The 15,923-nt window shown below is 40.4% G+C and overlaps 1 protein-coding gene across 9 annotated transcripts in view; it reads right to left on the minus strand.

Moving 5' to 3' along the window:
• dmd (dystrophin) overlaps positions 1 to 15,923 on the minus strand; it is a 1,932,045-nt gene that overhangs the window by 1,304,827 nt on the left and 611,295 nt on the right. For all 9 annotated transcript variants that reach the window (XM_073045659.1, XM_073045653.1, XM_073045656.1 and 6 more), the window contains exon 7: positions 8,841 to 8,959. In XM_073045659.1, the coding sequence (XP_072901760.1) occupies positions 8,841 to 8,959 (119 nt within the window). The remainder of the gene's footprint in view (positions 1 to 8,840; positions 8,960 to 15,923) is intronic.

Below are 15,923 nucleotides of genomic sequence, written 5' to 3' on the forward strand. Positions count from 1 at the left end.
CATCCAATTAGGCTTCCGTAGTCCCACCTTGTTTACAATCAAATTCCAGTTCTTACTTAGTGCAAGACCATTGTCTTTGTTATAATTCTTTTTCTCTAGTTATATTTCAATAGCATCCTTCACCAGGTAGTCCCAAAAGCCATTGGCACGGCACAGTAGTTTTGCTTCGTCAAAGTCAATCCAAAGGCCATTGCAAATGCAATGTTCTGCTACCGCCAATTTCTCCGGGTAACTCAAACTGATACACCTCCTGTGCTTCTTGATGCGGGTTTCCACTGTGCCAATATTAGAAACACCTAACAATGAGAAGGAACCTTCTGTTACAGCCTGTCTTCCCTATCTTTCCATGATTTCTAGAAGGATTGCCAGGATCCTGAAGAAATATCACATTAATACCATCCACAAACCTATAAGGAAGCTCAGATCACAGCTTATGCAGGTCAAACATGACCTAGGATTCAGGACGTCTGGCGCTTACAGAATTTCCTGTGAATATGGAGCAGAGTATATTGGCCAGACGGGACGCACGGTGGAAACACGCATCAAGGAATACAAGAGGTGTATCAGTTTGGGTTATTTAGAGAAATGAGTAGTAGCAGAACATTGTATTCACAATGGCCATAGGACTGACTTCGACAGCACAAAATTACTGTGCTACGTCAATGGCTTTTGGGACTGCCTGGTGAAAGAAACCACTGAAATAAAACTAGAGGAAAAGAATTTTAATAAAGATGAAGGATTTGCTCTAAGAAAGAACCGGAATTCAATTGTGAAAAAGGTGAGACAGTGGAAACAAGATTGGACGAGAACTAACCAGTCAGGAGGTACGGACAATGGAGGTATTATACCATTGTTCAAGATATGCCCAGGCATCATCCCTGATGAAGTTGGTACAGAAATGTTGGTTAAAATCGATACCTGTAGCCAGCTGGAAACCCAAGAAGAGTTTATTCATGATTGTATTAGATATCACAGGCTTCACAAACATGAAGGAAATTGTTCTTGCCACTCCCTGTGCTAACATTAATGACTCTCCATCAACATTAATAACATAATTAGATTAATTGGTTGTTTATCTCATTACTGGTTGTGAAGATGTCCTGCAAGGATCAGTACCAGGGACTCTTGTTTGTGATAATGGTTCGGGCAAAAATGCTAATGGGCTGATTACTAAGATTTCAGATACCACAACAGCCACTCTTGTGTTGGTGGTATGGGAACACCAATGCCTTTGAGAGGAAAATCCTACAAAAGTTAGTGAATTCAGCCCAGTACAACATGGGTAAAACCATCCAAACCACTGAGCACATCAATGTGAAACACTGTCGCAGAAAAGCAGCATCCATCAAAGATCCTCACCACCCAGGCCATGCTTTTTTCTCGCTGCTGCCATCAGGTAGAAGGTACAAATGCCTCAGGATTCGCACCACCAGGTTCAAGAACAGTTACTACCCCTTGACCATCAGGCTCCTGAACAAAAGAGGATAGCTACACTCATTCTATTTTGGTGTTCCCACAACCAATGATCTCACTTTAAGGACTCGTATTATTATTATTTTATGCTCTCATTATTTATTGCTATTTATTTATATTTGCATTTGCACAGTTTGTTGTCTTCTATGCTCTTGCTCTTTCTTGATCTTGATCCTGTTTACAGTTACTGTACTATAGATTTGCGGGGTATACCCGGAAGAAAAAGAATCTCGGGTTTTATGTGGTGATATGCATCTACACTGATAATAAATTTTACTTTGAACTATGAGCCAGTGCACAAGAGTCAAAGTGAAGAGCAGAAGATTTTGGAGCATGTGAAGAAAATACATATTTTGGTAGAGTGTAAGCATTATCTGGAATTCACTGATTGTCAGTGTAGTCAAAACAGAATCAATCAGGGAAAGCAACAAGCCGTTAAGGAAAATAATTCACATGGCTAAATCAGATAGTAGGAGAATATAACTGCAGGACAGTTCTGCAAAGTTCAAAAGTATTGGGTCAAATGGCAACCTCCAGTTGGCATAATGATTGTTTGATTTCAAATGTTTCCTGTTGATTTAATACACCAAGTACAATATTATGCTCTTCCCATTCATGCAAATGTATTTTAAACCATTCTTCATATTTTTTGTCATTTCTACAGGAACCTCTAAAATTAATTGCTCCTATTGCAGGTTAAATTATTTTCAAGTTCCAGTGGTCCAGAATACATCATTCAGTCATAAAATCAGTTATTCTCTTAGCTTTAATTCATTATAAAGATAGATTTCATCAATACTTCAAAGTCGGAGGTTTTATCACTATCTAATATGCTGGGAAAAATTAATTAATTTGAAACATAAACTCTGCTTTCTTCTCCTCTCATGCAGCCTGACTTGTTGAGTATTCCAGGCATTTTTCTTTGTAGTTTGGATTCCCAACATTTGTAGTACTTTTCCTTTGTTTAATATTATATACTATGATTGTTGTCCATATACCTTAGTGCAACCATTTAGTGTCTTATGTCATCATACTGTTCAAATCATCAGCCAATAGTATTAGCATTCAAAGCCAACATTTTTTTTGAGAGATTTCATTCGTTGCAATGTCATGAAATTGGTCACAAAGATTGTGCAGTTGTAATCACAAGGAAGGCTGTCAATGGATACAACAGATTATAAATCACTTGGAAAATTTGGTGAAATAAAATGCAAATGAAGTTTAATCCAGCCAAGTATGATAGGAAACTGTACAGTAGGTCGCAGGATCCTCAGAAGCTCTGATGTACAGAGGAATTTTGGAGTGCAAATCCAGAACTCCTTGAAGGCGGCAAGCATAGGTTTATATCAGAATCAGAATCTGGTTTATTATCACCAGCATGTGACATGAAATTTGTTAATTTAGTAGCAGCAGTTCAATGTAATATATAATATAGAAGAAAAAAATACACAAAATAAAATTATAATAAGTAAATTAATTAGTGTATATATATTGAATAGACTAAAAAACATTCAAAAAACAGAAATACTGTATATTTTTTAAAAAGTGAGGTAGTGTCCAAGGGTTCAATGTCCATTTAGAAATTGGATGTCAGATGGGAAGAAGCTGTTCCTGAATTGCTGAGTGTGTGCCTTCTGGCTTCTGTACCTGATGGTAACAGTGAGAAAAGGGTATGCTCTGGGTGCTAGAGGTCCTTAATAATGGACGCTGCCTTTCTGAGACACCGCCCCCTGAAGATGTCCTGGGTACTTTGTAGACTAGTACCCAAAATTGAGCTGTCTAGATCTACAACTCTCTGCAGCTTCTTTCGGTCCTGTGCAGTAGCCACCCTCCCCCCCACACCCCGCCCATACCAGATAGTAATGCCGCTTGTCAGAATGTTCTCCACTGTACATCTGTAGATATTTTTGAGTGTATTTGTTGACATGCCAAATCTCTTCAAACTCCAAATGAAGTAGAGCCGCTGTCTTGCTTTCTTTATAACTACATTGATATGTTGAGACCAGGTTAGATCCTCAGAGATCTTCACGCCCAGGAACTTGAAACTGCTCACTCTCTCCACTTCTGATCCCTCTATGAGGATTGGTATGTGTTCCTTTGTCTTACTCTTCCTGAAGTCCACAACCAGCTCTTCCATCTTACTGACATTAAGTGCCAGGTCGTTGCATATCTCACTCATATATGCCCTCTCATCATCACCTGAGATTCTACCAACAATGGTTGTATCAACAGCAAATTTATAGATGGTATTTGAGCTATGCCTAGCCACACAGCCATATGTATACAGAGAGTAGAGCAGTGGGCTAAGCACACACCCTGAGATGCACCAGCGTTGATTGTTAGCAAGGAGGATATATTATCACCAATCCACACAGATTGTGGTCTTCTAGTTAGGAAGTTGAGGATCCAATTGCAGAGGGAGGTACAGAGGCCCAGGTTATGCAACTTCTCAATCAGGATTGTGGGAATGATGGTATTAAATGCTGAGCTATAGTCAATGAACAGCACCCTGACATAGGTGTTTGTGTTGTCCAGATGGTCTAAAGCTGTGTGGAGAGCCATTTGAGATTGCATCTGCCATTGACCTATTGTGGCGATAGGCAAATTGCAATGGGTCCAGGTCCTTGCTGAGGCAGGAGTTCAGTTTAGTCATGACCAACCTCTCAAAACATTTCATCACTGTTGATGTGAGTGCTACCGGGCCACAGTCGTTAAGGCATTCCACTTTACTCTTCTTAGGCACTGGTATAATTGTTGCCTTTTTGAAGTAAGTGGGAACTTCCGGCCATAGCCGTGAGAAGTTGAAAATGTCTTTGAATACTCCTGCTAGTTGGTTGGCACAGGTTTTCAGAGCCTTACCAGGCACTCCATCGGGACCCTATGCCTTGCGAGAGTTCACTCTCCTTAAAGAAAGCCTAACATCGGACTCTGAGACAGAGGTCACAGGGTCATCAGGTGCAGCAGGGATCTTTACAGCTGTAGTTTTGTTCTCCATTTCAAAGCATGCATAGAAGGTGGTGGTGAAGCATTGCTGTCATTCATGCTATTGGGTTTCGCTTTATAGGAAATAATGCCTTGCAGACCAGCAAGCGTTGCCGTGCATCCGATGTCACATCCAACCTCATTCAAAATTGTCTCTTCATCCTTGAAATAGCCGTCTGCAAATCATGCCTGGTTTTCTGGTACAGGCCTAGGTTGCCAGACTTTCAGATGACATACCTCCTGGTTTATCCATGGTTTTTGGTTTGGGAATGTACAGTAAGTCTTTCTCGGCACACACTCATCCACACAGGTTATAATGAAGTCAGTAACAACTGCAGCATTCTCATCCAGGTTTGAAGATGAATCCCTGGATACAGTCCAGTCCACCGATTCAAAGCAGTCCTGTAGGCACTCCAGTGCTTCCCTTGTCCTTACTTTCTTGGTCCTCACTACTGGTGCTGCAGTCTTTGCCTATACTCAGGGAGTAGAAGTACAGCCAGGTGATCAGACTTTCCGAAGTGAGGGCAAGGAATAGCTCAGAAGGCATTCTTGATGATGGTGTAGCAATAGTTCAGTGTGTTGGTTCCTCTGGTATTGCTTAGTGATTTTTTTCAGACTGGTCTGGTTAAAATCTCCCAAAACCATGGTGAAGGCGATAGGATGTGCTGTTTCATGCATGTTGATCCCATTACTCAGATCATCTAAAGCCTGACTGACATTGGCCTGAGGTGGAATGTATACCACTACCAAAATGACCCAAGAGAATTCCCGTGGTAGGTAAAAAGGATGGCTCTTAGCTGCTAGATATTCCAGGTCTGGTGAGCAGAATTGGGACAGCACTGATATATTTGTGTGAAAGGTTTCACTGTTAAGGCTAATGTAATGGTTTCTCTGTAATGTTCCACTGTTAAGGTAATGGTGTCTCTGTAGCAGCAATGTTTGGGTCATGACTAGCGATAACGGGACTTTGGAATTCAGTGGCTAGCCAAAGGGAGAAATATTGTTCTTTCTTGTGTCTGGGAGCCAGGTTTTTCGCTGTCTTTGTCGAGGGGAGATGAAGAGGGAAGAAGCGTGCGGAGAGAGCTGGTAGACCACCGGATGGAGTGGACTGGGATCTGACGGTCCAAAGGTTGGCGACATTCGGAGGAGACTGATGGTGGAAGAATGACTACTGAGTGAGCTCCAATGCAATTTTGACTGTGATTTGGGCCCATTTTTTTGATTTGTTTATTTTCATTACTAACCCTATATTCAGATTAAGATTCATAAAGTCTATCATTTAATTGCATATGGTGTACTGTCTGATATTTTGCGTTGTGGGTTTGTAACTGGGAGTATGTGATTACCCAGTTTGGTGGGGCCGAAGGCTGATTCCCCGAGACGAACACGAACTGGGCAAGCCAGAAGGTTACATGTGCACCAAGAAGAGTTGATCATGGGGCATGCTCCTCCACCTCTGCTTTTGAGAGACTCTATAGATCTGTCCTGCCAGTGTATAGTAAACCCATCAATCTGAATCACTGCATCCAGTTCAGAAGGGGTTAACCAGGATTCCGTGAAACAAAGGACACACGCGGTCCTAATGTCCCTCTGATTCAGCACCCTAGCTCTGAGATCATCAATTTTATTCGTCAGAGACTGCATGTTTGCCAGCAAGATATTTAGTATTGGGAGTTTAAAACCCCTTTTCTTTAAAAGCACTTGTTCTGCACCTGTGCTTCCTACGTGGGCACTTCCGACCACAATCGGCGTTGTTTCCGTCAGTTTTAAGCAGCAATAGTTCGTTTAAACGCATTGAAATATCTTTGTTGACTGTACTGACCTTGGAAGCAGTTGTGATTTTTAGCTTTATCAGGCTGAAACGGGAATATTTAATCGTATCCATTGAGAGCACTGCTGTTACTCGAGTTGCATCTAGGATATGATGGTAAAGGCAGTCTACGGCATGTTTGCCCTCAGCGGTCATAGTGTAAAGTAAATGAGCCATGTTGCAGCTGTATAAACCTTTTCTTAGGCTACATCTGAAGTACAGTGCACATTTCTGGGCACATTACAGCGAGGATGCAGAGCCCTTGATGAAAGCTCAAAAGAGGTTCACTAGAATTAGAGAATATTAGCTATAAGGAGAAGTTGGACAGATTTCGATTCTTTTCCTTGGAGTACTGGAGGCTGAGGCTAAATATGACCTGATATAAAATTATGAGAGGCACAGAAAGGGTAATTAGTCCCAAAGAGGAAATATCAAATGCTGGGAGTTTCCACTGGGGTAGCTGGGGGGGGGGGGGGTGCGGTATAAGCTTAAAGGAGTTGTAAGACAGATTATTTTTCTTAAACAAAGAGTGGTGGATGTCTGGAGTATACTGCTAGTAAGATGCAGAAGCCAGTATGATACTATCAGTTAACAGACATTTAGACAGACATATGAGAGGCAGACTATGGCGGGATAAAGCCCACGTGCAGGTAGATCAGATTAATTTACATTTGCATCATAGTCAGTGCAGACTTTTCCCACATTCCATTGGAGGGTGTGATGAGAAACCTTCAGTTCAATATTTCAAGTTCTGGCATCACAAGATAGGATGTAGTTGATAGTTTTCTCTTTGCACAAGCAAGATTGCTTGTTGATGTATGGGAATACCTCATTAAAATCCATGCTTTTAGTTTTATTTTTTGACCTGGCCTATAAAGCTCTGTTAACTGCACATGCTTTAATCACTGAACCACATTTTGGACCTACATAAAGACAGCAAAGAAACTGGTCCACAGATCTCCAGGCCAAGCCTAGAGGCTGGATCTAGGATCAGAAGTACAAGCAAGTGACTTTGTAGGAAGTGTGTTGCAACTTCTACTATGTCTTTCTAATACATACATTGGCTCTTCAAGTTGATGCCCTTCCATTCCAATCAATGTCAAATGTTACTGTTGTCACAATCTATAAAAGAAATACTTTTCCTTCAAGTTCCTTTACAAAGCCAAGATCATCAATACATCTCATATAGCAAGAGGTCAATCTTACAACCAACTGTATATATTTTGACAATATATACAGATATATATTTAGATCTAGCATGCACTTGTATTGGAATAAGACAACAGTCCATGGTTATTCAAGTGATGTAGCCAAGTCCATTTACTCTGAGGCACTGACTTAATCAGCTGCACTGCTCTCAACACTCAAAGTTAGATATAAAAGTTGTTACGATTATTAAAAATATTCTCATACCAAGAGTAAATACAATTCTATCATCTCTTCCTGACTTCAGGTGACCAAGTGCAGTTAATTGGAAATTCAGCAAAATATACTTTTGGTTCACCATGTCCCTTCACAACCCCTTGTATGCCAGATTGATTCACTGAACTATTCAGTAAATTCAACAAGAAATATTTTTCTGAATTAATTGTTACGTGCTCAAGACACGTGACAGTGGTACCCTTGTCACGTGACTGGGGTTGAAGCTATACTGGACTTGAGGTAATGGTCTTGTGATGGTGGAGTGATGTCATTTTCCTGCCAATAGAGGTCATGTGACAGTTTTTTTTTACAGGTTATAAAAGGAAGACCCCTCCCTGTGGGGTGGGGCAGTTCGTGGCTGGATTTGCCATGTTGACTTCATACCACTGCATGATTTAATGTTATGACGCAGTTTAGTTGAAAGATGAAGTTTTATCTAATGCCTGAAGTTTAAAAGGTCATTGCCAGCAGTTTCTTTACAATACTGCTAGTGGAGAGTGAAGATCGGAGTTCGGGAGTTAAAGATCGAGGAGAATCGAATTTCGACGGTGAAACAGGTTCGACCTTGTTTGATCCTTATTCGAAAGGAATTCGTTGACTGTTCTCGTGTTAATCTCTGTGGGATAGCAGAAGATTGAGGACAGTGTGATAAAGGAAAGGTCAATGCCTTTAAGCCATTACGTTTCATAAAATTCTTTGTGGGAAGAGTTCGACTTTGGAAACTGAAGGAAAATGACGTGGAAGAGAATTTAAATCGCCTTAAAAAGTCTCTCCTTTTAAATGGACTGTGAGCATTTTGAACTTTTGGCATACCACTTTTAAAGAACTGTTTTTGCAACATCATTTTAAGAACTGTTAAGCTGCCGCACAGCAGCTGTTTTCCGGTTACGTTAGTGTTTGTTTACTTTTGGGGGGTTTGTTTTCAGTGTTTAATAAACGTGTTATTTGTTATAAAAACCCTTGCCTAACTCACATATATTTATTGTTGCCTGAATACATAACACAATACAAATGCAATGAAATATTAAATCTATATTCCACATCTTAAATGTATACTTCAGCTTTTACAGAAATGAATAATGAAATATCTAGTCTCATTTCAATAAACTCATATTAATTCTGCATCTGAAAGGGTATGAGGCTTTGTACCAACCTTCAGGATCCAGCAACTTTTCTATGCCAAGATGCTGTTTGGCCACATTGAAGGCATGGTCCAGTCTCTCATTTGCTGACTGTAGTTTTGCAATGTCCTTCCATTCAAAGAGGTCAGGCCTGCAAGTACAATGAACCGCATTATAAAGTCAACTCCAATTCTCTTAGAACTTAGATGAATTCCACTTCAAACTACTGTCCCATAACACAAATTGAAGGGATTATTATATTAGGAGATGTTTAGGCATTACAACTTTTTTGAATCCCAAGTCACTCATCATAAAACAATTGCTGTAAATCTGCACTGTGAATTCTTTCACAGATAAATACTTTGCATATTTTTCAAGCGGCAACTTTGCAGGAGGAAGGAAAATAATTATTTTTTTAAATGTATACTTATTTTTTTAAGCTTTATATCATGTTAAATTTACCTCATTCAGGAACATTCAATAGTGAACAGGGATAACCACACCTAATGCTTTGACAGTGGTCATACGGTAGCTGGCAGAGTGTAAAGATCCAGCATTGATCCAGAAGCTGCATTGTCTGCTGTCAGTTTCAACCGGAAAATGGTGCAAATACTCATCCAATGGCTCCCCATAATGGAGAAGGTAGAACCACTAACAGGGTATACCTTAGCACAACTTTTGAAAATTCTATTGAGAACAGATACATGAAGATGCTAACTGGCACTTCTGAAAATTTATTTTCTGAAATTGGAATGAGTGCTTAAACTCACTGCAGAGGTGTTACTAGCTTGCTGGAAGTTATAGATGAGTATTCATAAAACTGGGCATCCAGACTCTGACGCATCATTCAAACCCTTGTACTTAAAGAGGGAGATCCTCTCCTCTCATGGGGTCAGGAAATACAAGCTTGAAGATTTCAGACACAGACAAGAATTATTGTAAAAGTATCTTTAGATGGCATCTTGCACCAAATGCTCAGTTCAGTATATCTCTATCACAAACACACAATCTGTTTAAATCAGGACTCATAGTGAACAGTTTAATGTCCCATGATATCCTCACTTATTAGCCACTTGCACCAGCCTAACATCCAATTCACATAGATTGCATATGCTGACATATTGTATAATACCGAGCAACACACATAGCTCTTTGTGCACCAGCATTTGGCACATCATGGGATAATCAACTGCAGAGCATGGGCCAACACTGCTTCTGAAATCCTTAACATTGATTCAAAAGTTCCCTCCCCGATTTACAACATCCAGATCGTGTGAGTTTGCAGCTGTCCTGTCTGCATCATGTCCAGCAGGCCCCACCTTTCACTCTAGAAACATCAGCTTTCTTTCAGCATTATCACCATGCAGTCCATCCTAGGCAACCAGCGTCCTTGAATGGACGAAGATACCTCTTCCCTCAACCCAATGAGCTTTGCCACCATTTGAGATACTGGTATGGAGACTCACAGCAGGACTTCCAACAGGTCAGGTAACAGAATGCTGCTGACATGTGGTACGATGGGGTGCATTGTTTGGTCTGTCAGAAAGGGTGGGGGAGGTTTCCCCTTGCAGGGGCTTTAAACATATCTTGGAACTCACTTGGTGGAATGAAAGTGGTGGTCAATGCTTACTCAACACAAACCCAGCCCAACGCAACAACTTTTGGCCATGTCTCAGTTTCTGATGAAGAGCAAACAGAAAAGGAAAAAGATAAAATCCAATATGTCGGTATTTCAGTGGAATAGAGGAAATTACAATGGCATGAGAGGGGAACTGGCCAAAGTTGACTGGAAAGGGACATTTGCAGGAAAGACAGCAAAGCAGCAATGGCTGGAGTTTCTGCGATAAATGAGGGAAGTCCAAATAAGAAGAAATTTTCAAAAGGAAGAAGGACACTACCATGGCTGGCAAATGAAGTAAGAGCCAAAGTAAAAGCAAAAGAGAAGGCATACAAGGAAGCCAGAGTTAGTGGGAAGATAAGAGGATTGGGGAGCTTTTAAAAACTTGCAGAAGGAAACTAAGAAGGTCATTAGGAAGGAAAAGATGAATTATGAGAAGAAGCTGGTGACTAATATCAAAGAAGGTACTAAAAGCTTTTTTAAGTATATAAAGGGCAAAATAGAGTAAGGGTAGATATCAGAACAATACAGAATGACACTAGAGATATTGTAATGAGAGACACAGAAAAGGCAGAGGAACTGAATGCGTATTTTGCATCAGTCTTCACAGTGGAAGACATCTGCAGTATACTGGACATTCAAGAGTGTCAGGGAAATGAAGTTTGTGGAGTGAAAATTACGACTGAGAAGGTGCTCAGGAAGCTTAATAGTCTGAGGGTGGATACATCTCCTGGACCTGATGGAATGCACCCTCAGGTTCTGAAGGAAGTAGCTGGAGAGATTGCAGAGACATTAATGATGATCTTTCAAGAATTGATAGGTTCTGGCATTGTACCAGATGACTGGAAAATTGCAAATGTTACTCCGCTATTTAAGAAGGGTGGGAGGCAGCAGAAAGGAAACTATAGACCTGTTAGCCTGACATCAATTGTTGGGAAGTTGTTGGAATCGATTGTTAGGGATGAGATTATGGAGTACCTGGAGACACATGACAAGACAGGCAAAGCCAGCAGGGTTTCCTGAAAGGAAAATAACTTACTGCAATTCTTTGAGGAAATTACAAGCTGGGTAGACAAAGGAAATGCAGTAGATTGATGCATTACTGTAGTAATGCAGGACTTGGATTTTCAGAAGGCCTTTGACAAGGTGCGGCACATGAGACTAGTTAGCAAGTTAAGAGCCCATGGAATTACTGGGAAGTTACTAGCATGGGTGGATCATTGGGTGATCGGCAGAAAACAGAGAGTGGGGATAAAGGGATCCTATTCTGGCTGGCTGCCGGTTACCAGTGGAGTTCCACAGGGTTTGGTGTTGGGACCGCTGCTTTTTATGATGTATGTCAATGATTTGGACTATGGGATTAATGGATTTGTGGCGAAATTTACCGATGATACAAAGATAGGTGGAGGAGCAGGTAGTGTTGAGGAAACAGAGAGCCTGCAGTGAGACTTCGATAGTTTAGGGGAATGGGCAAAGAAGTGGCAAATGAAATACAACATTGGAAAGTGTATGGTCTGCACTTTGCTAGAAGAAATAAACAGGCAGACAATTATTTAGATGGGGAGAGAATTCAAAATGTAGAGATGCAAAGGAACTTGGGAGTCCTTGTGCAAGATACCCTGAAGGTTAACCTCCAGGTTGACTCGATTGTGAAGAAGGCGAATGTAATGTTGGCATTCATTTCTAGAGGTGTAGAATATAAGAGCAGGGATGTGATGTTAAGGCTCTATAAGGCACTTCTGAGACCACACTTGGAGTATTGTGTGCAGTTTTGGGCTCCTTATTTTAGAAAGGATATACTGACTTTGGAGGGAGTTCAGAGAAGATTCACTAGAATGATTCCACGAATGAAAGGTTTACCATATGAGGAATGTCTGGCAGCTCTTGGGCTGTATTCCCTAGAGTTCAGGAGAATATTAAACAGCCTGAACAGATTAGATTTGGCAAAGTTATTTCCTATGGTAGGGGATTCCAGGACAAGAGGCCACGACTTCAGGATTGAAGGACGTCCTTTTAGATCTGAGATGAGGAGAAATTACTTTAGTCAGATGGTGGTAAATCTGTGAAATCTGTTGCCACAAGTGGCTGTGGAGGCCAAGTCATTGGGTGTATTTAAGGCAGAGATAGATAGGTTCTTGATTAGCTAGGGCATCAAAGGGTATGGGGGTGAAAGCAGGGGAGTGGGGATGTCTGGAAGAATTGGATCAGCCCATGATTGAATGGTGGAGCAGACTCGACAGACCAAATGACCTACTTCTGCTCCAATATCTTATGGTCTTATAACCAAGCAAGGCTAGTATGTTATGACAGTTGCATATCGCTGAGATCAAAGGAGCTTTGATGGTACCACAACCCTTCAGATCAGTTGCTGAGTGGTACTGAGTCCATAGATCACAATTTCCTGTTCTCACTGAGAATGACAGTACTTAATATTTTAGGGTTCCCATTCAATCAACCTCGTGCTTCGGCATTGCTCAGACTGCTCCCACTTTATACTGAAATGGTTCAGTCTGAATGAAGCTGGTCTTGCAGCTGAGTCACAGATCATCCGTGAAAATTCAGCACAAGCTGTATCAATAAGGTCCTTTTCCTCCTTGCTTTGAACATTTTTTTCCTCTGTCCGTGAGATTAAATTCTAAACTCAAAGGCTTTCAGTTCAGTCCTGCAATGTTAATGGATATCGCCTGAGTGCACATGGAATAAGTTGTTTAGTATCCCATAAAGCTTGCAACGTGTGCTGATAAAAGGGTTTCACTATCAAATGAACTATGAAAGACCAGATGTCAAACCACACGTCTAACAGGAGGTGTAACCTGTTCATAAACTGTAAAGATTATTGAAAGTTTATTGTTTCATCTTTGAAAATCATAATTTATTGCAAGAATTGATCTACAAAATATAGGTGAAGGGAATAAATTAAGTTCTGACAGTCAAAAGCAAATATTTTCTGAACATGTTTACAAGATCACTAGAAAACGTACAAAAACTAAAATTAAAACAGTACTTATAAAAATAAAGTTGAATATTCACCAAGTTTGTTGTCTCTTCACCAAATGCATATTGGCTATTACCACATTATCTGAGCATAACTGCTTCAAAAATGTCAGGTATGCTTCTGTCAGCTACAGCCTAATAAGAGAGTCAAGGTTTTCATCTCCAGTAAAGATGTTCTTTGAAATACTGTACAAGTCATGTTTGTTGACTCACATTGCTTCCCAGGCTGACAATAATTGATCTTACTTTTCAGTTCTCACCATATCACCCACTTTTTCACCCTTTTTCTGAGCCTAGAACTCTAGTCTCATCCAATTCTGTCTCTTGTATGTTCCCAATTTTCATCACTCCCTCACTGAAAGATTTCCCTCCAGATCCAAGCTCAACATGTTCAATCTCCCGGCACTCACCATGACTCTCCTCAGACAAACCCTTTCTGTCTAAATCACATTTCCATATCATTTGACACAGTAGACTATGAACTATTGTCTGATAGTGCTCCTGGGAAGCAACATGGCAAGATTTAAGTACACTAAAGACATCATAAAAATGTCAGCTGTTGTTCGAAAAATCAAACATATCAATATATTCAAGGTATCAAATTATTCAATAATCAATGCTTAATTAAGATTCTTAAGCACTTTGTTCTCCCAAGTTCTTTCAAATGTTAGACTCTACTGTTCTAACCCAAATTTCTTTCAGAAGTCAGGAAAAAGGCTCAAAGCTTCATGAGTGTTTTATTAAGCGTTCACAGAACAAAGAGAGTTGAAAATGAACAGTGACAGGTGTCTACGAGCTGAAAAGAGGGAGTCAAAAGTTCTGAGCTCTAAGATGGCAGTGGCCTTGCAGTCAGCTCTTCTGGTAATCTGCAGGATGCTCGGACATGGCAGCCTCGTCGGGCTAAGGCTTTTTAAAAAATAACTTTTTTTTAAATAATTGCAAGACTTTGCTGGACATTAAGAACTTCAAGTACTGCAAGCACCCCAACAGCGAGCTGCTCGATAGTGAGGGAGCTGGAGGAGCCAGACTTGTTGAGGACCATGCTGCTGCTGGCTGCAGAAAGGTGTCAGAGACAGTGTGTGAAGGTGGCGTGCAGTCGAGCAATGAGTGATTGTTTTGGATGTTTTCCTTGTGATCGCAAGACCCGCTTGGACATTGGTAATATAACATACTCCACGTCCAGTTCACAATGGTTTATTGGTGACAGTGACAGCAGGGAAGCTGCATGCCCTCATTGTAGCATGATAAAGTCTCACACCTTGAGCTCGCTTGTTGCAGCCACCCAGGAGAGGAGGCGCTGTGTCCATGCTGAATTGGAGACAAACCCCTCCTGTTGGTGCTGCCCTCCAATGTTCGCTCAGTGAGCAACAAGGTGGATTGTACACATCCATCTGCCCGACTGTCTACTGACTGCTGAAGGTTTGTTCTGGCCAACCATCATTCATGCATCAATCTACAGGATATGTCACTCAGGACCTTGGGCTACTTTATATTTTTTGTGTGACAGTTTACTGCTATATTTGCTTTGTTTTGTATATGCCAGTCAGTACTGTATTTTGCACCTTGGCTCCTGAAGAACACTGTTTCATTTAGCTATATTCATGGCTATTCATATATGTTGAATGAATTTGAATATGTTGAATGAATTTGAAAATTCCATTCAAGTTTGTAGATAAGAGTTAACCAAAGAGAAAGCTCTTATTCAAATAATACAGTACCAAGAAAAGCTTCCAGAACTCTTCAGAATAATAACCATTACGGGATACATACTGTGAGCACTAGGAAGCACAGTAAGCAGTTCATGCATATAAGTAATTATATAAAATAAAAGCAAATAATTAATTGTTAAACTGCAAAGAAAATAACAATTAAACAGTCAGAATCAACACAAGGAAAACAGCCTCGGACTAATGGGTCCACAAAAGAGCTCCACAAAAGTCTGACTCAAGTGTTTACAGGCTAGATCTAAATTATCTAAAATGATGAAGGCTTCATGGACTGACTGTATAATTGTTCTTTGGCTTATAGTTTATTTACACAGTGACTTCTGGCTTTGCTAACTAAACTGAACTCCAAAAAGCTGTATCATTAGTTAACTCTTTGAGATTATTATTATTACAACAAGAAAATAAAACATGATACATGGAGTAGTATTCAAATGATGATTAAGGCTAGTTCAAATTGTACTTCAAATATTGCTCACGTGGACAGGGTCATTGTGATGCAGACTGTACTCTTGCAGAATATAATAATTGTCCTCTCTATAAAATGTCCCTGAACTACGGTACTAAGAATATCAATGCATTGTTTTACATTTTTTCATTATAAAAGCCACAACTTGTTGTAGAAACACCTATGACTAGTAACACTCATCCTTAAAATAGATTTAGTGGTGGTCATCCCATTATTCTGAGTAACAGCATCTGTCCTGCACTACTGTAAGGAGCCACAGAGAAATGCCAATATGTTAAGTGACAGAGGGGTAACATTTTTTCTGGTCTGA

Source organism: Hemitrygon akajei, chromosome 5 (genome assembly GCF_048418815.1).
Source record: "Hemitrygon akajei chromosome 5, sHemAka1.3, whole genome shotgun sequence".
Lineage (NCBI taxonomy): Eukaryota > Metazoa > Chordata > Chondrichthyes > Myliobatiformes > Dasyatidae > Hemitrygon > Hemitrygon akajei.